At 47.1% G+C, this 23,329-nt stretch overlaps 1 protein-coding gene across 4 annotated transcripts in view; it reads right to left on the reverse strand.

Annotated features, from left to right (window-relative positions):
- Positions 1-22: 22 nt before the first annotated feature.
- ADAMTS13 (ADAM metallopeptidase with thrombospondin type 1 motif 13) overlaps positions 23-23,329 on the reverse strand; it is a 31,565-nt gene continuing 8,258 nt past the window's right edge. The window contains exons 8-32 of one of the 4 annotated variants that reach the window (XM_061604449.1): positions 22,699-22,845; positions 22,121-22,255; positions 21,451-21,601; positions 20,837-20,941; positions 19,596-19,747; positions 18,953-19,016; positions 18,424-18,550; positions 16,324-16,472; positions 15,666-15,786; positions 14,973-15,053; positions 13,219-13,400; positions 12,944-13,079; positions 12,566-12,695; positions 11,698-11,877; positions 10,744-10,933; positions 9,471-9,588; positions 8,419-8,548; positions 7,438-7,617; positions 6,843-7,025; positions 5,504-5,708; positions 3,655-3,991; positions 3,206-3,352; positions 2,474-2,650; positions 1,343-1,527; positions 23-667 (exon numbers count right to left, since the gene is read on the reverse strand). In XM_061604449.1, coding sequence (XP_061460433.1) covers positions 515-667; positions 1,343-1,527; positions 2,474-2,650; positions 3,206-3,352; positions 3,655-3,991; positions 5,504-5,708; positions 6,843-7,025; positions 7,438-7,617; positions 8,419-8,548; positions 9,471-9,588; positions 10,744-10,933; positions 11,698-11,877; positions 12,566-12,695; positions 12,944-13,079; positions 13,219-13,400; positions 14,973-15,053; positions 15,666-15,786; positions 16,324-16,472; positions 18,424-18,550; positions 18,953-19,016; positions 19,596-19,747; positions 20,837-20,941; positions 21,451-21,601; positions 22,121-22,255; positions 22,699-22,845 — 3,865 coding nt within the window. In that variant the 3' untranslated portion in view covers positions 23-514. Of the gene's footprint in view, positions 668-1,342; positions 1,528-2,473; positions 2,651-3,205; positions 3,353-3,654; positions 3,992-5,503; positions 5,709-6,842; positions 7,026-7,437; positions 7,618-8,418; positions 8,549-9,470; positions 9,589-10,743; positions 10,934-11,697; positions 11,878-12,565; positions 12,696-12,943; positions 13,080-13,218; positions 13,401-14,972; positions 15,054-15,665; positions 15,787-16,323; positions 16,473-18,423; positions 18,551-18,952; positions 19,017-19,591; positions 19,748-20,836; positions 20,942-21,450; positions 21,602-22,120; positions 22,256-22,698; positions 22,846-23,329 lie in introns of all 4 variants that reach the window. The other 3 variants (XM_061604453.1, XM_061604450.1, XM_061604452.1) reach the window with 3 other exon arrangements.

The raw sequence follows: 23,329 nt of genomic DNA on the forward strand, positions 1-23,329 counted from the left end.
CAACCAGGGCTGTGTGCACACCATACATTTAAAGCACCCCCACCCACCCCGCAAAAAAGAAACCCAGGAACTGTGCAAGGTGCTGGGAATTTTTAACTTCAGACTAATAAGCTAGGTTCACACCCACGTAACACTTTTATTGGCCAATCTCCAACAATTATGTGCATACTGAGTTGAGGTGCTGACTTTGGCGCTACAAAAAACAGCAATGGAAAGGGGCATTGAGTGACTTGGCAGAGGTCACAATTTGAGCCAGTGGCAGAGGCAGGTTGAGTTTGGGCACTAGGAACTCTTTCTCCCTTCTTCAGCCCTTTGAACAGATGCAAAAGAAACCAGCACTCCTGCAACTTTAAAGATTTTTAGAAGATGGGACTGCAATAGATGTTACTTCTCCTCCACGCTGTGTGACAAGCGACACCTACTCTATCCCCCTAGCTATATAACCCTTGGACATACAGCAGCGCTTGGGCCCTCCACTGGAACCAGTTGCTCCGCAAACAACTTGCAGCTGTGTTTATTTTGGCGTGGTGACCCAGTATTCCGCTTGGAAACTGACACTGGCAAAGTCTTTGCTGAATTCAATTTCGGCCCGGCTCCCAATTGATTCCCAGTAGAACGGCTGGTTCCCACGGAAGACTGCAGTCTTCATGGCATCAACGTCTCGGATCTGTAGAACAGAAGGTCAAGTCAGTTACATTACCTACCTGGCTGAACCAATGGCCCCTCTAGATGTCCTTTTTATGGGGCGCTCCTGACGATTTGCGCTCGTGATGGTTTCGGGGCAGCGATACGCCATCCTGGTTTCCGTACTGTTTGCGCCTGCAAAAGTTTCAGGGCAGACATACTGATTTGCTTCCTATCAGGGCGTCAGGCCTCCAGCTGGCAATAATGTGGTAACATTGAGGAGGCATCGTAGAACAACTAATCAAGCACCATGGTGTTCGGATGGTCCAGAATAAAGCCACCCACTAATGCATTATAACTGTAGCAATGTCATGTTGCAGATTACACCCATAAAACAAAACAAAAGCCACCAATCTGGATCCCACAATCCCACAGTAAACGTTCAGTGTGGAAGCAGCATTGGGGGAGAGAGAATGAGCTGAAGACCCACAAAAATCTCAGGGGGCTTGTTAGAAACTAGCCTACTTTTCAAAGATTGCTCCGTCTGCTTTTGCCTCTGACTCTGCATATCACTGGCACATGGCCCCTGGAAGGTTGCCTAGGAAGGAATGTGGCCCTTGGGCTGAAAATGGTTCCTCATCCCTGCACCAGACAAATGCTTTGCTTTACTTCCCCTTGGGCCAGAGACCTAGTCCCTCACTCTGTGCAGCGCTCTCACCGAGATGTAACCGGAGTGTGTTTGGTTGCCATCAGCCGTCAGATCCACGTACACAGCGTGGATGGCGATGTGATGTTGTGGGGCCACATCAATGAACGTCCTGCAAGCCACTTGCGTTCCCCAGTCTGCCAAAGGCACAGGGCTCATTATTTTCCCGTGGGGGCCGAACAACTGCACATCGCAATCTGAGGTTAGGGGAAAATGAAGCAGAAGATAAAGTGTCCAGTTTTGGCTGTGGAGCTTTCCTCGTGCTTTCAAAGTCTTTAAAAATAATTTCAAAGGAGAACATCCAGCGGCCCTGGAAAAGTGGCAGCAGTGCAGGCGTTTTCCTGGGCCTACCCCCTCCCAGAATGCCTCGCTTTTGCGGAAGGACCCTCTCCCTTCCCTTCTTTGGAGTGAGGCAGAGAGGAGACGCAAGTGGCCTGCTGCCACATTACCAGCAAGAAAACACAGGTGGCTAGCGAGCAGGGGGCGGGGGGGACACACGCTACTTCGCCACCCTCTGGCCTCTGCCACCTAAGGGAATAGTCTCATGCAAATTCTGCCTAATGGGTGGGCCGGCCCTGTTCCCCCTTTCTTTGATGTTACCGCTGGATCACTCATTGGACCTGTCCCAAATCTCTATGCTTGCTGGTTTTTTAGAAGGCCCTGAAGACTTTTGTTTTTTTTCAGCTGGCCTTCCAGGCTTGATGTTTGTTACATGGCCACATCAGCTGACTCATTTATGTTATCTCCAGCACTCCAAGACCACCTGCCCCTGTGCAGATCTGTAAGATCAACTTAGATCATCTGGTACGCAGCCTAAAGAATGTCACAGGATAGTGACCTGCAAACGGGCGTTTTCCGGTATTGCCCCTGTATTATGGATTGCCCTTCCCTCTGCCATACATGAAGCAGCAGCCATTAGTGGCTTCAGGCATCTTGAAAAGGCAGATCTTTTTGCCCAGGCTTTCTCTGCCCTGTAAGACTGGACCCATCAGGTCCAGGCATGTTCCCACCTATTTTTAATTTCAGGAAAAGACATCCGAAGATCTGACCACTGCCTTCATGTAGTCTGGCCCAAACCCTTATCCTTAAAGCTTAATTTTTACTTCCAAAGCAGCCATGTGAATTTCGTGGCAAGCAACTCACCTTGATGATATTTCTTAGCTGCCTCTTTGCTGCTGTACTGAAAGACAACTCCATTCCTGGGCACCAGGAGGCGCTGTCTCACCATCAGCGTGTTGATCCTGGTGTTTACGGTCAAATGCGCCAGCTTTTTGCAGCCTGTCCGCCACATCATGCGTGTAGAAATCAGCACCACCTCACCTGGAGCAGAAGACATGGGGAGGGGGTACATGTCGGAGTAATCGCCTCTGTGCATTTTATAATGCAGGCATGAGGAACCTTTGGCCCTTGCTGCAGGGGCTGATGGGAGTTGTAGTTCACCAACATCTGAAGGGTCACCCCTGCCCAAATATCATGCATTTTTGCATGTTATTTTCTATAATACAGACATCGTTAAGTGCATTTCACTATACCAGATGCATTTTTGTACATATTACTTGACCAGAGAACTGCACTGCATAAAATTCAGAGAAGCATGAATTTCAAAAGATGGCTGTGTTTCGGTTCACATATTGTTTCGGAAAGGGTAATTTAGGTAGGTTCTCCTCTGAATGTGAAACTGAATCCAATGTTTCTCCCACCCGCAGCTGAGAGTGACCTGAATGGGTATTAGACATCTCTTATCTCGATTTAGGCCACTAAGAGTGGAGAAACTTTTTCATCCTGACATCTCCTGGTGAGTTTCATGGACAAGGTGAGATTCGAACTGCCAGCTTTCAAGCTCGGGTTCTCTGGTGCTATTCACCAAACACTCACCTGCACTGCAATTGAGGAAGCTCTCCAGCACTTGGACTGTGATGACCTCCCCTAAGGGGCGGCCAATGGCAACGGTGCAGTCGCTGGCTTGCACGCCGGTCATGTTGATCAACCCCGTGGAATTGAGGAACAGCTGCCCACAGACACCTGCGTGGGAAGAGGCCATAAGTCAATGGCAGAGCTTCTGCTTCTCCTACACTCAGTGGAGACTGGTGGCTCCGATGCCAGTGGGGCAGTGAATCCGCTCCGGGTTTTAGTCTGAACCTTCAAGGAGCTGTCAAAGCTGCTGAACCTACACTGCACTGAAGCCATTATGCCACACCCCCACGGCAGCCATTTTGTGACTGGCACCAGTGGCACTTTCTCACAATTCCAAATGTGCCCCCTCTGAACCAAAATGATTGGTGACTCCTCTTGTAACACCTACACATAAATACAAATCACGTAACTGTACTTCTGAGCACCCCATGGTATCTTCTCAAATTGTTTCACAGAAGGAGCTGGTTCATCAGGCTGTGGAAGAGCCAAGGCCTTATACTGTGGTCCTTTGGGGACAACGGTCAGCGTAGCTGTCACCCAGTCTGCAGCCAGGGGCAAAGTCTTAAGATCTGACCTGGAGACCGTGTCTGCCGCAGCCTGTTCAAGGCAGGGGGCGACGGAGCAACTTCTCAGCATTACGGGCTTAGGAGAGTGCATGCACAAGATGGGATTCACCCGTGCTCTAGTTTCGGGATTGATGCAGAAATCCTGCCGTGTCTGAATGCCATTTCCACAAGACACAGAACACTGGAAGAAGAAATCCAGGAGCTGTTTTTAAATGTGCAGTAAACCCATTATTCAAAGCATTCTTGGGTGAGAAAGCAGCCCTGTCATAAGGACAAGAACCCACCATTGATTTATTCATTTCTAACCTGCCTCTTCTCTAGAGAGCTCAAGGCAGCATAGGCAGCTTTCCCTAGCTCACAACAATCCTGTGAGGTAGGTTAGGCTGAGAAAGAACAGCATACCCACTGATGCCCACTGAGCTTCGTGGCTGTGCAGGGATTTGAAGTCAGCTCTCCCTAGCCCTAGTCCCAGATTCTAATCCAAAAAATATTTTTTGGCCAGAGGGATTACATGTCAACATCTAAGAAAACTAGGGTGGGCAGCACAAAATACCCATTTCACTGAAGAAAAACTGGTCAAACAAGCTACCCAGCATTCCAGGTCTGAGGTCAGGGTTCCAATTAAGATCTGATTTGTTTGAAATTTTGTCCCAGTTCTGACTTGTCTCTCAATGCTGTTTAAGCCTAAACCGCAGGTAGGGAACCTTTTTTCCAGCCCGAGGGCCACATTCCCTTCTGGGCAACCTTCTGAGGGCCACATGCCAGTGGTGGGCGGGGCCAGATGCAAAAGTGGGCAGAGCACAGAAGGAACAGTTGTTCTTACCGCAAACGGTATTTCTTCATGGATGACAAGAGGTCTCCAAGCGGGTAGTGTAGCTCCCCCTACAGCTCAGAGACAGGAAACACTTCAGCAAATCCTTTTGCCCCTCCCCTCTTGGTGAGGCTCAGCCCATTTCTTGGAAAAGCCATGGAGAGCAGCCTCAACAGGAAGTGAAGGCTAACACACACACTACATGAATAAAAAACAGTGAACCATACCACAAATGTGTTAGGAACAAGGTCAACTGACCATCAACAAATAAAGCTATAGTAAGAAAGAATCACAGCGCTCATTGACTCGGTCCTAGCCACCGTAATTTGCAGAAACACAGGCATACTCTAAGGGTGGGCCTTGGAGACCTCTTGTCCTTTTTTGAGGAAAGACAAACAGAGGTAAGTACGAGGGGAGGAGAGACAGAGAAAGTGGAAAAATGGAAAAAAACGCAGTGACGAGAGAGAGATGAGAGATATCACCAAATAGGATTTACTCCGAGCTGAGACGGGAAACGAACTGAGCCTCAGCGAGAGGGTAGGGGCAAAAGTGTTTGCTGAAGTGTTTCCTGTCTCCGAGCTGTAGGGGGAGCCACACTACCCACTTGGAGACCTCTGTCATCCACGAGAGAATGTAAATTTCCCATGTACAGTAGGCTAGCTTCTACAGACACTCTCCCACTCCTCTCTATCCTCCACCCAGACAAGCAAGACACATTGCTGGACTTCAAGGACCAGCCAGGCAAAAACACTCGAGGAGGGTGCAAAGCAGGACGGATGAGGGCTGTGGTCTGGGGAGAGTCCTGAGTGCCAGCTAGAGAGGCCTGGATGGCCATATTTGTCCCCCAGGCTTGAGGTCTCGCACCCTGACCTCAACGGTTACCTGTCCCCATGTGGTGAATCTCCACTCATAAGGGCAGACCCGGATCACACAGGGCACGCTGAAGGGGGGCTTCTCTGCTTCTGAACACCGACTCTTTGCCAGTTCAATCTCTTGGCCCCCAGAAAGCTGCATGCAAGAGACCATCTGGGTGGCCACCCCAAGGCCGCAGGAAGAGGAGCACGGACTGGTTCTGGTCACTTTCCACCTTCTCAGAGGGAAAGGGGAGAGCTGGTCAGTAAGAAGTAAACACACAACTGCCCCCCAGACCGTCCCCAGATGTAAACAGAGATCTGTTCTCATTTCCACTTTGTACAGAGCGTTTGAGCATATCCGTTTATTATTATTAATTTAGTTTATATACTGCTCTTTAGAGATGAAAGGATCAATCAGTTTTGGTTCTCTCTGTTTGTCATTTTTTCCAGTCCTAAATTAATTTCTCTACATTTCCGCTGTAATCTGTGCATTTTTTTTCAATGAAGCTTCTTCATTTAAATTTGTGAATTGTTTTCAATAAACGTCTTCAGCATTTTCATGTGATTTTCTCCACGTTTTTTTCCTGCTGTTTTGACTAACATACATATTTTTGCAAGCCATTTCTTTTAACGTAATGCATTTTTGCATGTCATTCTCACAAATATATTATTTTTTATGCATGTTTCCCCCTAATATATGCATTGTTGTAAACATTGGTTGGTGAACTGCACCGCAAAATTCAAATTAAGTGCGAATTTTGAAGGATGGTTGTTTTGGTTCTCATGCCGTTTCGGAAAGTGTGGATTGGATAGATTTGGCTTCAGATTTGAATCCAATTTCTTCCGCCATCATTACTTTTCTTCATAATCCCAGAGCAGTCCAATTGGAACATCAAAATGTATTATAAAACATCCAGATAAGAAATAGAATTAAAATCATGCAGCCAAAGAGAATGCGATCAAGATAAGTTCTTATTATTTTTAGTATTTTGTAGCCTGGGTATTCATTATTTTTTATTATTTTATTTTCTCGTACCTGGCATTGCTTGGAAAGTTTAAGACACCACAGAAATCAATGCAGCTTTAAAATCAGCGCTTCAGTCTGTGCAGATGTGAAAGGTTCTGTCCGCCATCTTGATTCGAGATGGGACGCACAAGTATCCTAACATAGACGAGACCCTGCTCCCTGATCCCAGGAACCATCATGCAAAATTTGGTTACGGTAACTTTAATATGTGTACTAACATATAGCGAACTTCTCAAAATATATAGCAGACAAGTGGTCTCTGAGCTGGATAAAACGTACTGTAATTAAATAAAACCATATTAGTGACTCCCATTTAATGCATGCACAGTTAATGAATGACCTTGGGGGACAAGGTTCCAGGTTGCACGCTTCCTGTTCGTCGGGGCGAGGCAAACTCTCACAGACAGCATCTGGCAGGATTTCTTCCTCCTCCTTCTCCTCCATCCCCCGCGCACAGTACAGGACCTTGCGCATCACACCTCCACCGCAGCTGGTACTACATGTGCCCTTTTTGTAGAACCACCTTGGGAGGGGTGGTGATGGAAAGAAATAAGAGAACCCAGTTGTTGAAAGCACCCAGGAGCCAGTATATGCACCCCACCCTTATTTCTGCCCACAGATGCTTTATACCGAGTCAGACCGTAGAACACTGAATGGCAGCAGCCCTCCGGCATTTCAGATGGGAGATTCCCTACCTGAAGATGCCGGGGATTGAACCTGGGACCTTCTGCATGCAAAGCAGATGCTCTGCCCGCCGAGCAAAGTCTTGGATCAGAGCGCTCTGGAAACAGTAACGGATGCTCTGATCTGCTCACAATGGCACCAGGAAGAGAAGAGGTGCTTTGCCCATGGCAAAGCCACTAGCTAGGAGGTACAGCCATGTGGATCCAACCTTAGCCATACCGCTTACATCCCACAAAACTATTGGGATTTACCTTGCTGGACATGGATCAGTGGCACAGTCTTTGCTACTGGATGGCCTGTGCATCCTGCTACATTTTGAGTGAGGAAGAGTCCGAGTTACAGTCCCGTATTGCCTGACGCAGCGGACAGAGAGAGGTATTTTTCCTCCCCCGCAGGTCACGGGACACGGAGTGAGTTCCTTCACTTCCCAGCTGTAGAGAAAGCAAGAGAAGGAACAGAGAGGACAGACTCAAATCAGGCATGCCCATCTACTTCCTATTAAGTCACTATCTGGTCACTGGTGGTAAGTAGGATTAATCTCCAGGTGACCAGGCATGGAGTCTGTTGTAAACTCAGAGAGAGTGGATTATTATTTTTTCTTCATAGTAATTATGTGCCACAAGAAGACAACCAGAATAAAGCATGGCTGGTTCCAGCTACTTCCTTGAGTTGGCAAATAGTCACTGACCTGGTCACTGGGGGTGAGTAGGAATAATTTCTAAGTGACCAGACAAGGACTTTCTGATAAACTCAGAGAGAGTAGATTCCTTCTTTTTCCTTCTTTCAGGACAATAATGTGCCACAAGAAAACAGCCAGAATGAGTTATGGCTGTTCCAACTACTTCCTCAGGCTTGCAATTAATCACTGACCTGGTCACCGGTGGTGAATAGGAATAATCTCCAGGTGACCCAGCAAGGGACCTCTTGTAAATCCAGAGAGAGTGGATTATTTTATTTCAGAGTAATCATGCGCCACAAGAAGACAGTGGGAATCAGGCAAAGCTGTTCCACCTACTTACTCGGGCTTGTGATTAACCACTGACCTGGTCACCTGTGGCAAGTAGAAATAATTTCAAGGTGACCAAGCAAGGTGTTTCTTGCCAACTCAAGAGAAAGTGAATTCTTTTCTTTCTTTTAGGCTAATAATGTGCCAGAAGGAGCTGCCAAATGGATTCAAGGGCAAGCAGACAGGATTTGCAAGATAAATTCATGCTTGCACCATGCGTTTTTACCGTGGTGGACACGGTGCAGGACTGCACGTTTCCAGCTGGCTCGCCGGCTTCAGTGCCTGGTTACAATGTTTCTCCTCTGCTTCTTCTTTGGTGTCAAAGACCAGACAAACATAGCTCAGCGACATCAGGCCTGGAAAAAGAAGTGGCTAGCATGGATTTTGTCAGCTATCTAAAACTCCTTTGCTTCCCGTGAAGCTCCTCTCAGATCACCTGTTTCTTCAAACTTGTAGTGACATTGGACCTTCCCTCCTTCAACTCTCACCCTGGCAGCATCTATTCCAGCTTTTCCCAACCAGTATGCCTCCAGATGTTGTTGGACCACAACTCCCATCAGCCTCAGCCAGCATTGCCAATGGTCAGGAAAGATGGGAATTGTGGTCCAACAACATCTGGAGGCACACTGGTTGGGAAAGGCTGATCTATTCCATCTGGCTGCAGAGCCAAAGGGAGAAAAGTTCTGTGGAGAGACCAACTGCTTTTGGCTCTCTCTCAAATGTCATCTAGCAGTTGCCATTCCATCAGGCTGCCAAGTACAGGGAGAGAAGGGAAGCAGGGCTATTCTGTCGGCTCTGCCTTTGGCTCTACCTCAATTGTCAGCTGGCAGCAGCCATTCCATCAGGCTACAACTGTGCAAAGCCAACTGTGGACGGTGTCTATTGGCTAGTTCCCAAGATACCACCAGCACCTGCCCCTCAAATTTTCTACAGCAATTTTGTAAATGTGGTTTTAATTTTTTTGGGGTGGGGGAGGAAATGAAGACAGGATGCAAAAAAGCACAAGCAATGCTTCATTTCTAAAAAATAATACCGTGTTTAATCTTTAGCCATGTACACACCATACATTAAAAGCACATCTAAAGCACACAGTTTCCCCCACAGAATCCCAGGAACTGTAGTTAACCCCTCACAGAACTACAACTCCCAGCATCCTTAACAAGCTAAAGTTCCCATGATTCTTTGGCGGAAGTCATGCAATTTAAATGTGTGGTGTGTACACAGGCTTTTATTGAAAATCTCATTAATGGAGAAGAAACATTCAGGAAAGCACCTTACCTCTTCCACAAGTGACAGAGCATTCTCCAGCCAGAGGACTCCAGACGTACACTGAGCGATTTCCAGTCTGATGAGGCCAAAATGGAACAGAGTGCTCTGAATGGGGCACACTTTCCTGCTGGAGGAGTCAGCAAGGGCAACAATTTAGGATGGAAAATTTGACACTGCACTACTCATACACTAATTTACCTGTCATGATTCCTCTCTAGGGAACCCTGGGAACTCTAGTTCTGGCCCTGGGATCTTCTCAGCAACTTCATAACACTGAGTTCCCAGGGATCCCCAGTTCGAGGATGCATGTACACGACATATTTAACCTCCTGTTTGTACTGGGCTAATTGTCAACTTGGTTTCCTCCAGGGAACAACAAGGAACCATTTCTGGTTACAAAGGTGCTGAGATTTCTATTAGTGGCTGAGTCTCCTTCCAGAACTACATTTCCCAGGAGCCATTGGAGAGAAAAGCTAAGTAAGTGTACAATATAGGCATGGCAGAAACTGTGGTTATACAGCGGATGCGTTCAAATGTAATGCAATCATTAGCCCTCGTCAGGAGCTACTTGCATGAAGTGAGCTAGTGTGGTGAAAGGTCATGGAAGGTCATGCATTCAGCCCCACCACCAAAGTTGTGGCAGCTCCTCCTGAATCTGCCATTCCTGGAACACCCTTAACCACAGCACCAAAGAACATACAGACATACAGGCTTGTATGCAGTTTTGCCCAAAATAGGCATATTGGTCTATGGCTTACACAATAAACATATGCATTAACTCACATTTTGGCAAAGTGCGTTTCCCCTGATATTTACATTTTACCCAACAGAATGCATTTTGCATGTCATTTCCATGAATATATGCATTCTTGTACACACTTGATTTTAGAATACGCATTTTTGTTTCCATTACTTGGCTTGGACAACTGCATTGCAAAATTCAGAGAAGGGCAAATTTTGAAGGATGGCTCTCTTCCGGCTTGTGTATTGTTTCGGAAATTGCGAATTAGGTAGATTCATCTCTAAATGAGAAGTGAATCAAATTTCTCCCCCATCTGCAATTAGAAGGAAGGTTCAGAAATATGCCATGCTCTAAACCTATCTATCCCTGCAGTTTAAGCCAGGTTGAAAGTGTTGCACACATGATTATATTTTGCCCTTTATATTAATGCATTGAGAGAGCAGTATTTGGGTTAAATTTTAGGAACAGATGGGGGAAATCTGACCATGAGTCTCATTTACAGATAGGCCTTTGTCCAGTAGGCTCTTATGTTTGACTTACTGTGTTCCATCCCAAAGGGCAGACGTTCACCATGCAAGGCACAAAGGCGGGGGGCTTCTCATCCACCGGGCACAGGCTTTCTTCCATGGTGCTTTCCAGCCCATCGCGCACCTGGACACAGCTCAGATTCAAGGGGGCAACTCCCAAGCCACAAATGGCAGAGCACCTGCCTGGCTCAGATTCCTTCCATCTGGATGGGAAGAAACAACAGTTATGGAGTGGCCTTTGTCACTTCCAGATTTCCTTGATCACTTCCAGTTAGAAGACAGCTGCCATTTGCAAGGCAAGGTGTGGCAAATGCTTGGGGATGGACGGCTGGCTTGGCGGGCTTTTGGAGTTGGTAAAGGTGAGCAGGCATGCAGAAGCAGGGAGTTCTTTTGATCCAAGCTGGAGAAAAACTCAGGGGCTTTTATTATGAGATTCGTAATCTGTGCTCAGCTCAGGAAAAGCCTTTGCCAGCATCTCTACCTACTAGAAAAAAAATACATGAAAAATACTTGGGTTTGCTCCAAGCTTTAAAGAGCTCCCAACATTCATCCCCTTGCCTTGAGCCACCAGCAGCTGTGCCAGGAAGTCAGCTGTTGTTTCTGGCAGAGCTGCTTAAAGGCTGTGCTTAAAACTGACTCAAATTCTGCAGCAGGTGACTCGGATTCTGAGACAAAAAACCCCCAACGGATTCTGCAAACTGAGCAAGCATGGTGGGTGCTGAGGTCGTTTGCATCAAGAAACAGGCTCTGATTAAACATCCTGCCCACCCTCTGAAATCTCACTGGACGTTTGTCACCTGCTTGCTTTCAAGATTATTTCTGCAGCCAAAAGGACAAAGACTGGCTGGAAACACCTGGATTTTGAGGAGATTGGACTCTGCATCTGCTACAGATTTCTGCACTTCTTCCTTGCTGTTGTGCAGAATCGCAGGAGACACACATGTTGTGCACCTAACCCCTGCATTACCTCGCAGGACAAGTCTCATCGTTGCAAGACTCGACGGGAGAAGGCTTGGGAGCATCCACGCACTCCGAATCAGGCAGAGACACAACCAGCCCTCTTTCTTCTTTTGCACAGTGAACCAGCCGCTCCATCACACCTCCGCCACAGGTGGCGCTGCAGGGCCCGAAGTCCTCCGCTACCCAGCTTGGAAAGAACAGGAAGGGCTGGTTACAACTACCCAGAGTCACACAGGAAGTGAGCACTGTGGCATGAGGAGCACAGGAAGCTGTCTTGTACCGAGTCAGACCATTGGTCCCTCTGGCTCAGTAGCGTCTACACTGGCTGGCAGGGGCTCTCCAAGTTTTCAGAAAGGAGTCTCTCCCTGCCCTGCCTGGAGACTCCATGGGGGATTGCTCTTCCTGGGACCTTGTATTGCCAAGTGCATCCATCGTTGCACCCTTGCCAAGCCAATTCAGCCAACCAAACTAGGATATTAGGATGAGTGGATTCAAGCAGAGATGGTCTTCTAAGATTGTATCATCATTACAGACCTATCTTCCAACTCAACCCATATTTACTATTAGAGCATAGCTGGACGTAGGAAGCTACTTTATACCAACCTAGACCTTTGATCTATCTAGCTCACATCCTCTACACTGGCTGGTGACAGCTCTTTAGTGTTTCAAACAAGATTTTCTTCCCCCAGACCTAACCTGGAGATGCCATTGGGGATTAAACCTGGGACTTTCTGCATGCAGAGCAGATGCTCTACCTCTGAGGCCCTACCTTTAGCATATTGAGTCTTGGCAGCAATGGGTGATGCTGATGAATACGGGTTCCAACGGGGCTTCCTTCCCCTCAAAGAGGACTAGCGGCAGAAGCCTTTACTCACCGAGGCAGGCAGGGGGCCACAGCACAAGGCTCTTGCCTGACAGGGGGCCTTGGGGTCTTCAGACAATGCAGGTCATCTGTCATTTCACTCTTTGCCTGGTCAAAGCAGGAATAACCGACCTGCAGAGTGCCTGACAAATAAGAGACAGATAGGAGATCAAGATTCCCGTTGCTGCAATGGGCTGGAAGGAAAGGGAGAATCGATGTTGTTTGGAAAGAGCTGAGGATGACAAAAGTCATAGCGTTTCTTGAGTGGGGACAGGTGACCAGCCTCCACTGAGTCAGCATCCTTGACAGACCACCTTCCCTCTGCTTAAATACCTTCGACACAGAATCTCCTATCAAAATGGGCATGGAATCAGAGAACGGCATGTCTCACCTTCCCCACAGCTTGCCGAGCAGGGGCTGAGCTGGGGGACCCACACGTGTCCCTCCTTCTCATTCGGCCGGAAGTAGCTGAAAGTGATGTCTGGGTTGGTGGTGGCCCCATATTCCTTCCCGTACTTCCTATAAACCTGGAAGGAAAAGGAACTAGAGTCTGAGTAGCATCCAGACATCAATTGATTTCAATGGGCTTAAGGAGTGGTGGGGAACCTCAGGCCCCAGGGCCCAATGTGGCCCTCCTAGCCTCTGAGTCTGGCTTGGCCATGTTACCTGTATCTCTATGTCCTCCTGCACTGGCCCATCCACACGAACCTCCTCTAAGCCAGGCAGGTTCTCCTCTGTGAGAAAGACCTTGTATTCTATCTGGTTGTCTTCCAGGGTAGAGGGGTAGGTGGCGTTCAAGGAGATTCTGCCTTTTCCCGCCACCACATACTGCCCTTGAACTTGCACACCTAGAAGAAGGCAACAGCAACGCGTCATCATTGCCTGTTGCTATTGCTGTGAAGATAAGAATGTTCAAAATGGAGCTTCATGAAAGCGCAGCTTGCTGGACAATCCCCCGAGATGTTTCTTTTCTGATCTGCTTTGCGTTATGGTAAGCTGGTGAGTTTGTTCGCCTGGTATATTACCGCTCCTCTGTGCAACCTGTTTATTGAGGGTTCACTCTCATTGGCTTGGACAAAGCTTACCCAGAGGTTAGACAATCTTGGCTCTTTATTAAGCATTTGTTGTGTTCTGTTTTGTTTTGTTTGCGGGGAGGTTATACAACAAACAAGAACGTTCATCCTTGTTGGCTTGAGTGGTGTTTTTGTGCCTTCCCGTTAATCAGTTGTTTGTCCCACAAAAAGTCTTTTTTTAAGAAAGTGTATTTGTTGTGTTAGAGTGGCAGAGCACTTTCAATCCACTTTAATAGCGCAAACCTAAATTTCTGGTATGCAACCGAATCCCTCCTGTAAAATACTTACAGCCTCAAAGCACCCTTGTATCGGTTTTGTGTTAGGAATTGTGGGGTTGATGGTGGCAATCTTAATACAGTTTTACTATCTGCCGCTCTGTTTGATATTTAAAGCAGTTTAGGTGATTTAATTTTTTTCATTGGGTAGTTAATTATGTCATTTTATTGTATCGATTTGCAATCCTTTTATTTTAAGCCACTTTGGGAAGGGTGTGTGTGTGATCAATGACTCTGAAAAGTAGCATAGAAATCATTTTAATAAATAAAAGTAAAATAAATAAATGGAAACTGGCACCTTTGTGGACCTCACCTTTCCTTTCTTACAGTAGAATCTACTGGAATAGGGATAGCCAGCATGGTGCCATTGAGATATTGTTGGACTCCAGCTCCCATCATCGCTGACCATTGGCTATGCCAACTGGGGCTGATGAGAGTTGCAGTCCAACTATGGCTGGAGAGCCACGGAGCAGCGAGTGCTTCCTTTCAATCACAAACAACCCCCCCAAATGTTCTACACAGGGATGGCTAACCTTCAGCTCTCCAGCTGTCACTTGACATCCTCAGCCATTTGGCCATTCCAGCCAGGGCTGATGGAGCCCAACAACATCTGGAGGGCGCCATGTTGGCTGCCCACACACTGGAAAGTTCTGATGTGCAAGCCCCATTTGCAGCCCTTGGCAGGGATGGGATCCGTTGGCAGGTGTCAGTTCGAAAGCAATTCCGTCAATCTAACAGGCCGGTATCAAATCGAGTTTGTTCTTTGTCCGCTAGCTGCCACTTTTACCAATCTTTTATTTCCTCTCACAAAAAATATTGATATTAATATCAATATTTTGAAAATAAATAGTTTGAAAGGAAATATCAATAAAATTATCATTCTTAATGTCGATATTTTAGAGGTGGATTTTTTTGTAAAAAAAATTGTTTTCGAAAACAGCCATAGAAAATTGCTACATGAAAATCTAATCTGAAACAATACAGAATAAGTGAATTGATGGAAAATTTGGTACCAAATCCGAATTGGGCAGAAATCTAGCACATCCCTAGTCCCTAGCACCACTAAACTCACCCAAATGCGTGAAGAGTGGTTTCCGGTTGACCACACGGACTGTGGTGGTGTTAGGAGGGAGCCTCAGAAATGTAACATACTCTAGGAGACGAAGGAGAAACATGGGCACACTCATACCGTTAAGATCCAACAATGGAGAATGAGAGGCAAAGGAAGGTGTCCTGATTGCCTACGCAGCTAAAAATGTGTGGGACTGAGGTGCAACTAGAGGTGTCAGAGAATTCTGACAAAAACAGAAATGACAGAGGAAATTGATGATGATTGCTTATTTAACCCATGCTTAGAATGAAAATCAGTCCAGTGAATACTGATTGGTATTCACTTGTGTTGCTTTTTTCAGTCCACAAATTAAATTCCTTTGCACTGAAATTATTATTATTATTATTATTATTAGTATTAGTAGTAGTAGTAGTATTGTTATCCCTTTTCTCCAAGGAGCTCAAGGTGGTGTTCATGGTTCTCCCCTTCCTCATTTAATCCCCACAACAACCCTGTGAGGTAGGTTAGGCTGAGATGCAGTGAATAGCCCAAGGTCACACCCAGTGAGCTTCATGGCTAAGTTGGGATTTGAACCCTGTTTCCAAGGTCCTATTCCAACACTCTAATGACTACACCACATTGGCTCCTACAGAATAAAAATGTAACAAGAATTAAATAAAATTACAAAAAAACCCAGAAGGAACACCACTGCACCTCTGGCTTTCCCTTCTGCATAAGAATCCTTCACAACAAAGCATGTAGAGTTGTCTCCACCGCACACTCGGCACATGTCCATCCTTTTCCCAGAATCCATCCTGCCGTCACACCCAAACACCTGATCAAAAAAAACAAGAAGAAGAACAGAGCACCGTCAATTACTTGCAGGGAATGATGAAGCTACACTTGGCCTGATGATGGGATATGACTGGGGTCCCCAACATGATGCCCGTGTGGACCATGACACCCTCAGGCCACACCACTTTGCTGCCTGCCCCTCCCACTTTTCTCCACCAGGTTGACCAAGGAAGGATGAACCAGCCCAGGTCAGAGGCAGAGCAGGTCAAAACTCCCATCCTGATCAACAGTAAGATTGTGCCTGTGAATAGCCGCTGCAACCTTACCTGAGCAAGACAGTGAGACCCAGACTCTTAAAAGATAAAAGAAAAAGAGTTGTTTTGGGTTTGGGGGTTGTTTGGGGGGGTGTTTCAGAGGCATGTTGTGGGAAAGGTTTCACAGGCCTGAGCCAGGATTTTGAACCGAAGAGGCGAACTCAAAATGGGTAATGAGACAAGAAAAGACACAGGATAAGAACTGGGACTCATCTGCCTTGACAGTTGTTTGCTGCCTGCCTCTGAGTGGCCATCGTCCTTACCCTGCAACTGCCCATCACACACAGGCCAACTGCTCCCTCCTCTGCTGGGCCGCTCAGTTCACACCTTGTCCCATCTGCGAATCGGTCCCCTCGGCTCGCCATGAAATTCTTCCCAGATGCCCTGCACATGTGTTTGCACATGGTGTCTCCTAGGGTGGGGAGAAAGGGATGTGAAGAGTCAATAAAGCAGGACAAATTTCTTTTCCATCCCTTGCCTTACTCTGGCAAGCACTGTGTTTCTAGTTCGATTATAGTATTTAACACTAACTTTTCATTTATACATTGTGATGGCTATGAGAGGGAAAGGAGGTAGCAAAGTAGTCAAGCCAACCTTTCCTTCTCATTTGCTTTCCTGCTGTCACCAAGTGGATATATTTTTCCCCCTCTTGTCTCCAAAAGTCATTTAAACTTTTGTAATTTAATTGGCCCAACCTACTCCCTATACTGTGTAGAGTGGTATGGCATTCAGGCTTGGGGAGAATAAGATGGCCTCAAACCAACTTTTCCCAAAACAAACTACTGTATGCTTTTAGTTAGAGTTTTAATAAGGCAACAAGTTTAAACAGTTTTCTGATAAAATTTTAGAACCCCACCTTTTATAGTTCAAGTAGAATATGAGCAAAATAAGAGCAAATAAAAATAAAGAGAGATAAACATGCAGTCATTGCTACAGTAGGGCCCCACTTATACAGCGGGTTCCGTTCCGGACCCCCGCCGTAAAGCAGAACCCCATTGAATTTAATGGGGCACGTTGCGCGAAAATGCCGCGAGAATGCTGCAAAATCGGCTTTTAAAGAGGGGAGGAAAGCCGCCGCATTAGTGGAACGCCGATAAGCGGAGCGCCAGTAAGCGGGGCCCTACTGTATTCTAGACAGTTCCCCTAATCAAGCCAATACTTATCCATTTGCAGCCTACAGTTCAGTTTCTGGGTTAATTAATGGCTTCCTTTTTACTTCTTTCTGTTCCGGTATCCCAACTGTGTTCTAACGCTTTCCAGAGTTTCAGCTTCCTTGAAGTGTTTCAGATCTTTCTCCCTCTTGCAGCTGTTCCACTAACTACCCTATTTTCCAACAACCTATAAGTAATATTTTCACACTGTCGGAAGGCAGAGCTGGGGTCCCAATCCCGGGGAGCTGGATCCCGGAGAGTTGGGAGAAGAGTATTCGGATGGATGGCAGAGGGAAGGGGGAGGAACTTCCCCCCTTTGGAGCGAAGACGAAACAGAGGAACTGCCAGTGATAAGGTCGCTTAGCAACGGGGAGCCTGAGCCCTCCCTGGACATTCTCACGCCTCCCCCTCTTTCAGGCTCAGAGCAAGAGGGGGAAGAGGGAGGGCTGCTCACAGCCGAAAAGCGGGTAGGCAGTTTACCATCAGCCCCTCCCCTATCCCCCATCCTGGAATCGGAAACTTCAGAAGAGGAGGGGGTGATGTTTCCCCCCTCACCGCGCACACGCAGACAGCTGAAAAGACAGGAGAGAAGGGGGGGAAGGCGGGCAGTACCAGAGGGGCAGTTAAGGAGGAGCGAAAGATTGCGCGCCCGTTTGGCCCCTTCTTAAAGAACAGGCGGGAAGAAGTCCCTTGCTCTGTCAACTTTCTCCCAATGCCGCAGGACCTGTATCCCTGTATTGATTCATGAGAAAACGCAGTCTTTGTTTGGACATTACCCTAATGAAACACGAATTAACTACAATCGTTGGTCTGGTTCCTGAGTCACATCCTGGGCCTGACACACACCTTCTCCCAACATTTTAGTGAATCAGGAGAGTAGACTTTTAGTTTAGTTTCTATTTCTTCCTAATTGCCAGGTTTCCAGGCTGAACTTTTGACCCTCCCACCCCCTGTACTTTTTACCCTCCTGTGCAAAACATTTCCATTCTTACTTTTAACTTTTCTGTGAACTTCTGCCTGCCTTGCACAGAACAGCCTTTAAACCAAAATCAAAATCAATTTAATAGCAACCAAACAGAATGCATGGATGTGCAAATTTTATGCAAATCTCTGTCCTCTTTTTTGGTGATGCATTCTCTCTCTTTTTTTGGCAAAAGTATCTCTCTGCCCTCCCCTCTCCCTTGTTTTCACACAACACCCTTTTTGGATTACCTTTGGCATAGCCAACTGCCGACTCCCACTTATAAAAGGATGGGAACTCCAGGCTCAGATAAAGTGGTTTCAAATCTGTCGCTACACATTGTTCATCCATGAAACCCACCTGGGTTGTCGGGCAGGGCTACGGAAGAGGAGACAGGCTGAACTCCTAGGTGGCTGAGCTCAAACACATTTCTTCCTTCCACGATAACAGCAGACTGCCCTTTGCTTTTGGGGAACAAGTAAAGGCCCACCCTTCTAACCACATTGCTTAGTAGGAGGCAAATCCCACTGATTTAAGTGGAGCTTAATTCCAAGTAGGGGGTCTTAAGGGCAGAACATCATGTCCTAGATTTGAATTTGTGGAGATAGCATCATTGTGGAGGCAACACTTGTAAAGAACGATCAGAAGGTGGGGCACTTAACCCTTTCCATGTCCACTGTCTCTTCCTTCAAATTCCTTTCCAAAACTACCCCCACACCCAACTGGGCTTACGGCTTACTTTTACAACAGAACACAGAAACAAAATGGCTGCCTCCCTACCTGCGTGTTACACATCTCTGCTTGCAAATCTTCCCCCTCACACTGACATCCACCAAAAGCAGGTCTGGAAGGAAAGAACACCTTTCTGTATGGCAGGACAACAAGCCAAACCTCATTTTCTGATGTGGGGCTGCTCTCTGAGCATAGACAAGATGCCTCTTCCCAAGGAACTCTGGGAATTGTAGTTCTGCAGAGGGAATAGCGGTCTCCTAACAACTCACAGCACTCTGATCATACTACAGTTCCCAGGATTCTCTGGGGGAAGCCATGACTGTTAAAATGGGACAATTGTTTAAATGTTCCCTCCCTCCAACCTCAATCTGTTCTCAGTCATCCCTCACTTGCCTGCCTTCTTATTTACAACCAACCTAGGGGATGTCATTGCCTCCTCCTTAGTCGTGATGTTATCCTTGCAGAATTCAGCAGGGAGGAGGACACAACTAGAAGCAGCCCTGGCTCCATCTATGGTTTGGGCTCCCTACCTTCCGCCCTACCAGTCCCAATGAGCATCAGCCACCACTGCAGGGAGGAGACCCAGAGAAGCTTCTCTGGCTCCTTGGAATACAACCTGAAAAACCCTGCTCTAACCCTTCACCCACACCGCCTAACCTCAGAAAGCGGAAAAAATCACCGACTTACCCACCTGGGGTTGTTGCACTGTCGCCGTCTGGCCACAACTCCTCCTCCACAGCTCCGGGAGCAGGCAGTGAAGGCAGTCCAGCTGGACCAGTGCCCATGGACCGCCGCAATGGGATTCAGCTCTTCCAAAGAGCTGCAGCGGCCCCTGGAGCACCACTGGAATTGAGAACAGCACCGCCGTCAGCATGGTGCCAACGACGCACAACTAGGACTGCAGAGGCTTAAACTCCGGCTCCTCTCAACCCTGTCCAACCCATCCATTGTTCAGGGATGAACAATCCCAGGCTGTCTGGGGCTGATGGGGGTTGTAGTCTAATACATATGGAGGGGAACTGGTTGGCAAAGCCCACCTTGGGGCTCTGATTGGTTCCTTCTGAACCAGAACCTTATCAGTGGCTCCAGTCAGCTCTGTCTGAGCAACAGGTTGACACTTTAGGATCTTGCCGTTGCCTCTCTAAACAAAACCACCCTTGCTTGGCTGGCCTGGATTGTCTTCCCTGTAACTCCTGCTCGTGCCATTTTTCTCCTTGATCTTGATTCAATGTGCCCAACTTCAGTCCCCAAGATGGGATCTCTTGGCTAGTGACTTCCGCTTGAGTGGTAATGATTCCTAGCTCAACCAACCGGCCAGCCAACCAGCCAACCAACCATCCTACTGAATCTTAACAGGCAAGATACTTTGACTACCACCTCAACTTTCCCTGGGCTTCTCTAGTGCTGAATCCCTGCTGAGGCCTGCTCCTGCTCCACACAGTCACAATAGATGGCTCCATCCACTGGAGGCTTGCCCTTTAGGGCAAGTGGGGCACTGCCCTACCAACCTCTGACCTCAGCCAGTCCCCTACCTGCCTTCCTTTCCTTCCTACTCAACAACCAGCCCGGGGGATGGCGCTGGCTGTCAACTTAAGTCTCAGTGTTTCCCCTTTTAGAACTCAGCAGGGAGGAGGATGGGGCCAAAACTAGAATGAGTTGGCTCTGCCTCTTATTGGCTGGGGCTCCACCTACCATTTGGGCTCTTTGACTTCCACCCTACCCATCTCAATGGGCACCAGCCGCCACTGGCTCCACCCACCACACTCTGCTGCAAGGGCAGGGAACCGGTGGCCCTTCAGTTGTTGCGGGACTCTAGCTCCCATCAGCCCCAGCTAGCATTGCTGATGGTCAGGGATGATGGGAGTTGGAGCCCAGTAATGTTGGGAAAACCACAAGTTCCCCATCTCTCTTCTGCTGCTATTACCCTTTTACCTTGTTGATCCCACATTCGGTACCGTCCAGGAGGGGAACAAGGAGCCGGGTGCAGCTGGACTGGTCGGCCGGATTTGTGTGGCAAGAGAGAACTTTGCACATGTCCTGGAAACAGCCAAAAGATAGGGTCTGTGCATGAAGAGATGCATCCTGCTCCTGTGTATGTTGTTGTTATTTATTTGACTTAGGAAAAACACGGGAGGGGAGAACTTAAGGCAAACCAGTCTCTCAGCCTCAGCGCCCTGCCCAAATGTGCCATGTCATTGGCCTACCTTACAAGGGTGTCGTATAGATTAGAGTTAATGTACGTGATACATGTTAAATGTACTGAAACACTATATGAACATGAGAACCAGCACAATGTGGCGGTTAAGGTGTCAGACTAGGCCAGGGTTCAAATTCCCCCACTCAGCCATGATGTTCACTGGATGGCCTTGGGTCAGTCATTGTCTCTTGGCCAAACCCACCTTCCAGGGTTGTTGTGAGGATAAAATATGAAGGAAAGGGAGAAGGTGGGATATAAATGTTGTAACTTAAGTGTGAACAGGAAGTATTACCCTTATTATTATTGCAAGTAATATGAGGATAACCCAGCAAGCCAGCATTCTACCTACAATGTCGTGTCTGGAGAAAGTGCAGGCTGTCGCTCCGCCCCCAAAGGCCGTCATGCACTGCTCGTCCGCCCCATAATAGAGGCCTGGCTTCCCTCCTGGGATGTTGTCCTTGAGGTCTGGCAGGTCATTCGTGCAGCTTGCTTGGCCTGAACTGGTGAAACGCCACAAGAGAAAAATGGTGTGTGGGTCAGGCCTAAGCTGCACAGCTGCTGTTAAAATAGATAGCCTGCCCTGTCTCAAAAGCTCAGGGTGGTTACAGTATTGGAAGAGGAGGCACAGACCCTGAGTTATTTATTTTATTTATTATTATTATTTATTTATTATATGCATATCCCGCCCTTCCTCCCAGTGGCTGCAGGTTAGAATATACAGATGAAGGAGGTGGGCTTATGCAGATGCGGAATGACTTGGAGCTGCCACTGTGTTCTCTGTGACAGTGTAAACTCACCCTGGTGCTTTGTTATTGATTAATTAAAATATTATTAATAATAAAAGAAGGTGGGAATTGAAGATACATTTTCCTTAACAGCAGGAGACATTTACCAATTTTGTGTTCTTGTTTTCCTGCAGAGAACGGATCCTGAAATAACTTCTCTCGAAGTTTATAAAAATTTAAATAAATAAGAACAAATAAAAGACAGTAGAAAAGGCACAGGCTCAGCCCTTTTACCTGACAAAGGCTAAGAGCTGCTCTCTGCTACAAGCAGACCAAGTCAGATCCACACTGTTGTGACCCCCTTCAGAGCCCATGATGTGCCCGTCACCTGCGCATCGGTTCCCTTCTCCGTCATGCTGGATCCCAAAGCTGCAATGAAAATTTAAAAAGAAGGAATGAAAGGGGAAAGGAGGTTTGGGGAACACCCCTTTTTTCAGTTTGTGCAGCAGGAGTAGAAAATCATCCACTCTCTTATTTATTCTGGCTGTGTACACAGCGTTCATTGAAAGCACACTGAAAACACTTTATTTCTCCCAAAGGATCCTAGGAACTGTAGATTGCCCCTCAACAGAGCTACAATTCAAGAGGGTGGAACAGAAAATGATGCCGCCTTAGATAGGAAAAAAGGAAGCTGCCTGTCAGACCCATTGGTCCATCTAGCTCAGTATTGTCAGCACTGACTGGCAGTGGCTCCAGGGTTTCAGACAGAGAATCTCTCCCAGCCCTACCTGGAGATGCCGGGGATTGAACCTGGGACCTTCTGCATGCAAAGCAGGTGTTCTATCGCACAGCCCCGGTCCTTACATGCCTACCTGTGCCCAATCTCATGGGCAATGGTGATTCCAAGTCCAAAACCCGTGTCCTCAGTGATGACACAACTCCAGGCCCCGGAACAGGCCCCTCCCAGCTGGGTGACGCCGCGCACTTGCGTGTTTCCATTGGGTAATTGCAGGTCAAACCTAAAGTGAAATAGGCAAAGAGGCAAACCACTGGAGAAATAGAGAAAGAGCTCTTCCAGGCTGTCAGTATTTTGCAAGAGGAATTCAAGTGCACAGCAGGGAATTTAGGTTTGCACCATTCAAGTGGATTAAAGCCAGGGAGGGGCAAATCTGTCCATTTGGTTTCTCATTTTTCCACTCTTCAGTTCACATTTCTACCTCAGATTCTTCTTAAAAAACAAGTCCTTGTGAAAATTCAGCAAGATGAATTTTTCCTAATATGTACATCTTTGTATGCAATTTTTTTACTAATACATATTATCACAAAGCAATTTCCTTTTATATAATGTATTCTTATGCTATTTTCACCAGTATATTTATTTTTACACACATTTTACTCTAGGGATGGAATGACCTGTCAGTTGAGGTACCCTTATTTTTCTAATCTTAAATTCAGTTCTCCATACTTCTGTAGCAATTTGCAAATTTAAAAAATTCTCATGAA

Source organism: Rhineura floridana, chromosome 20 (assembly GCF_030035675.1).
Source record: "Rhineura floridana isolate rRhiFlo1 chromosome 20, rRhiFlo1.hap2, whole genome shotgun sequence".
NCBI classification, from domain to species: domain Eukaryota; kingdom Metazoa; phylum Chordata; class Lepidosauria; order Squamata; family Rhineuridae; genus Rhineura; species Rhineura floridana.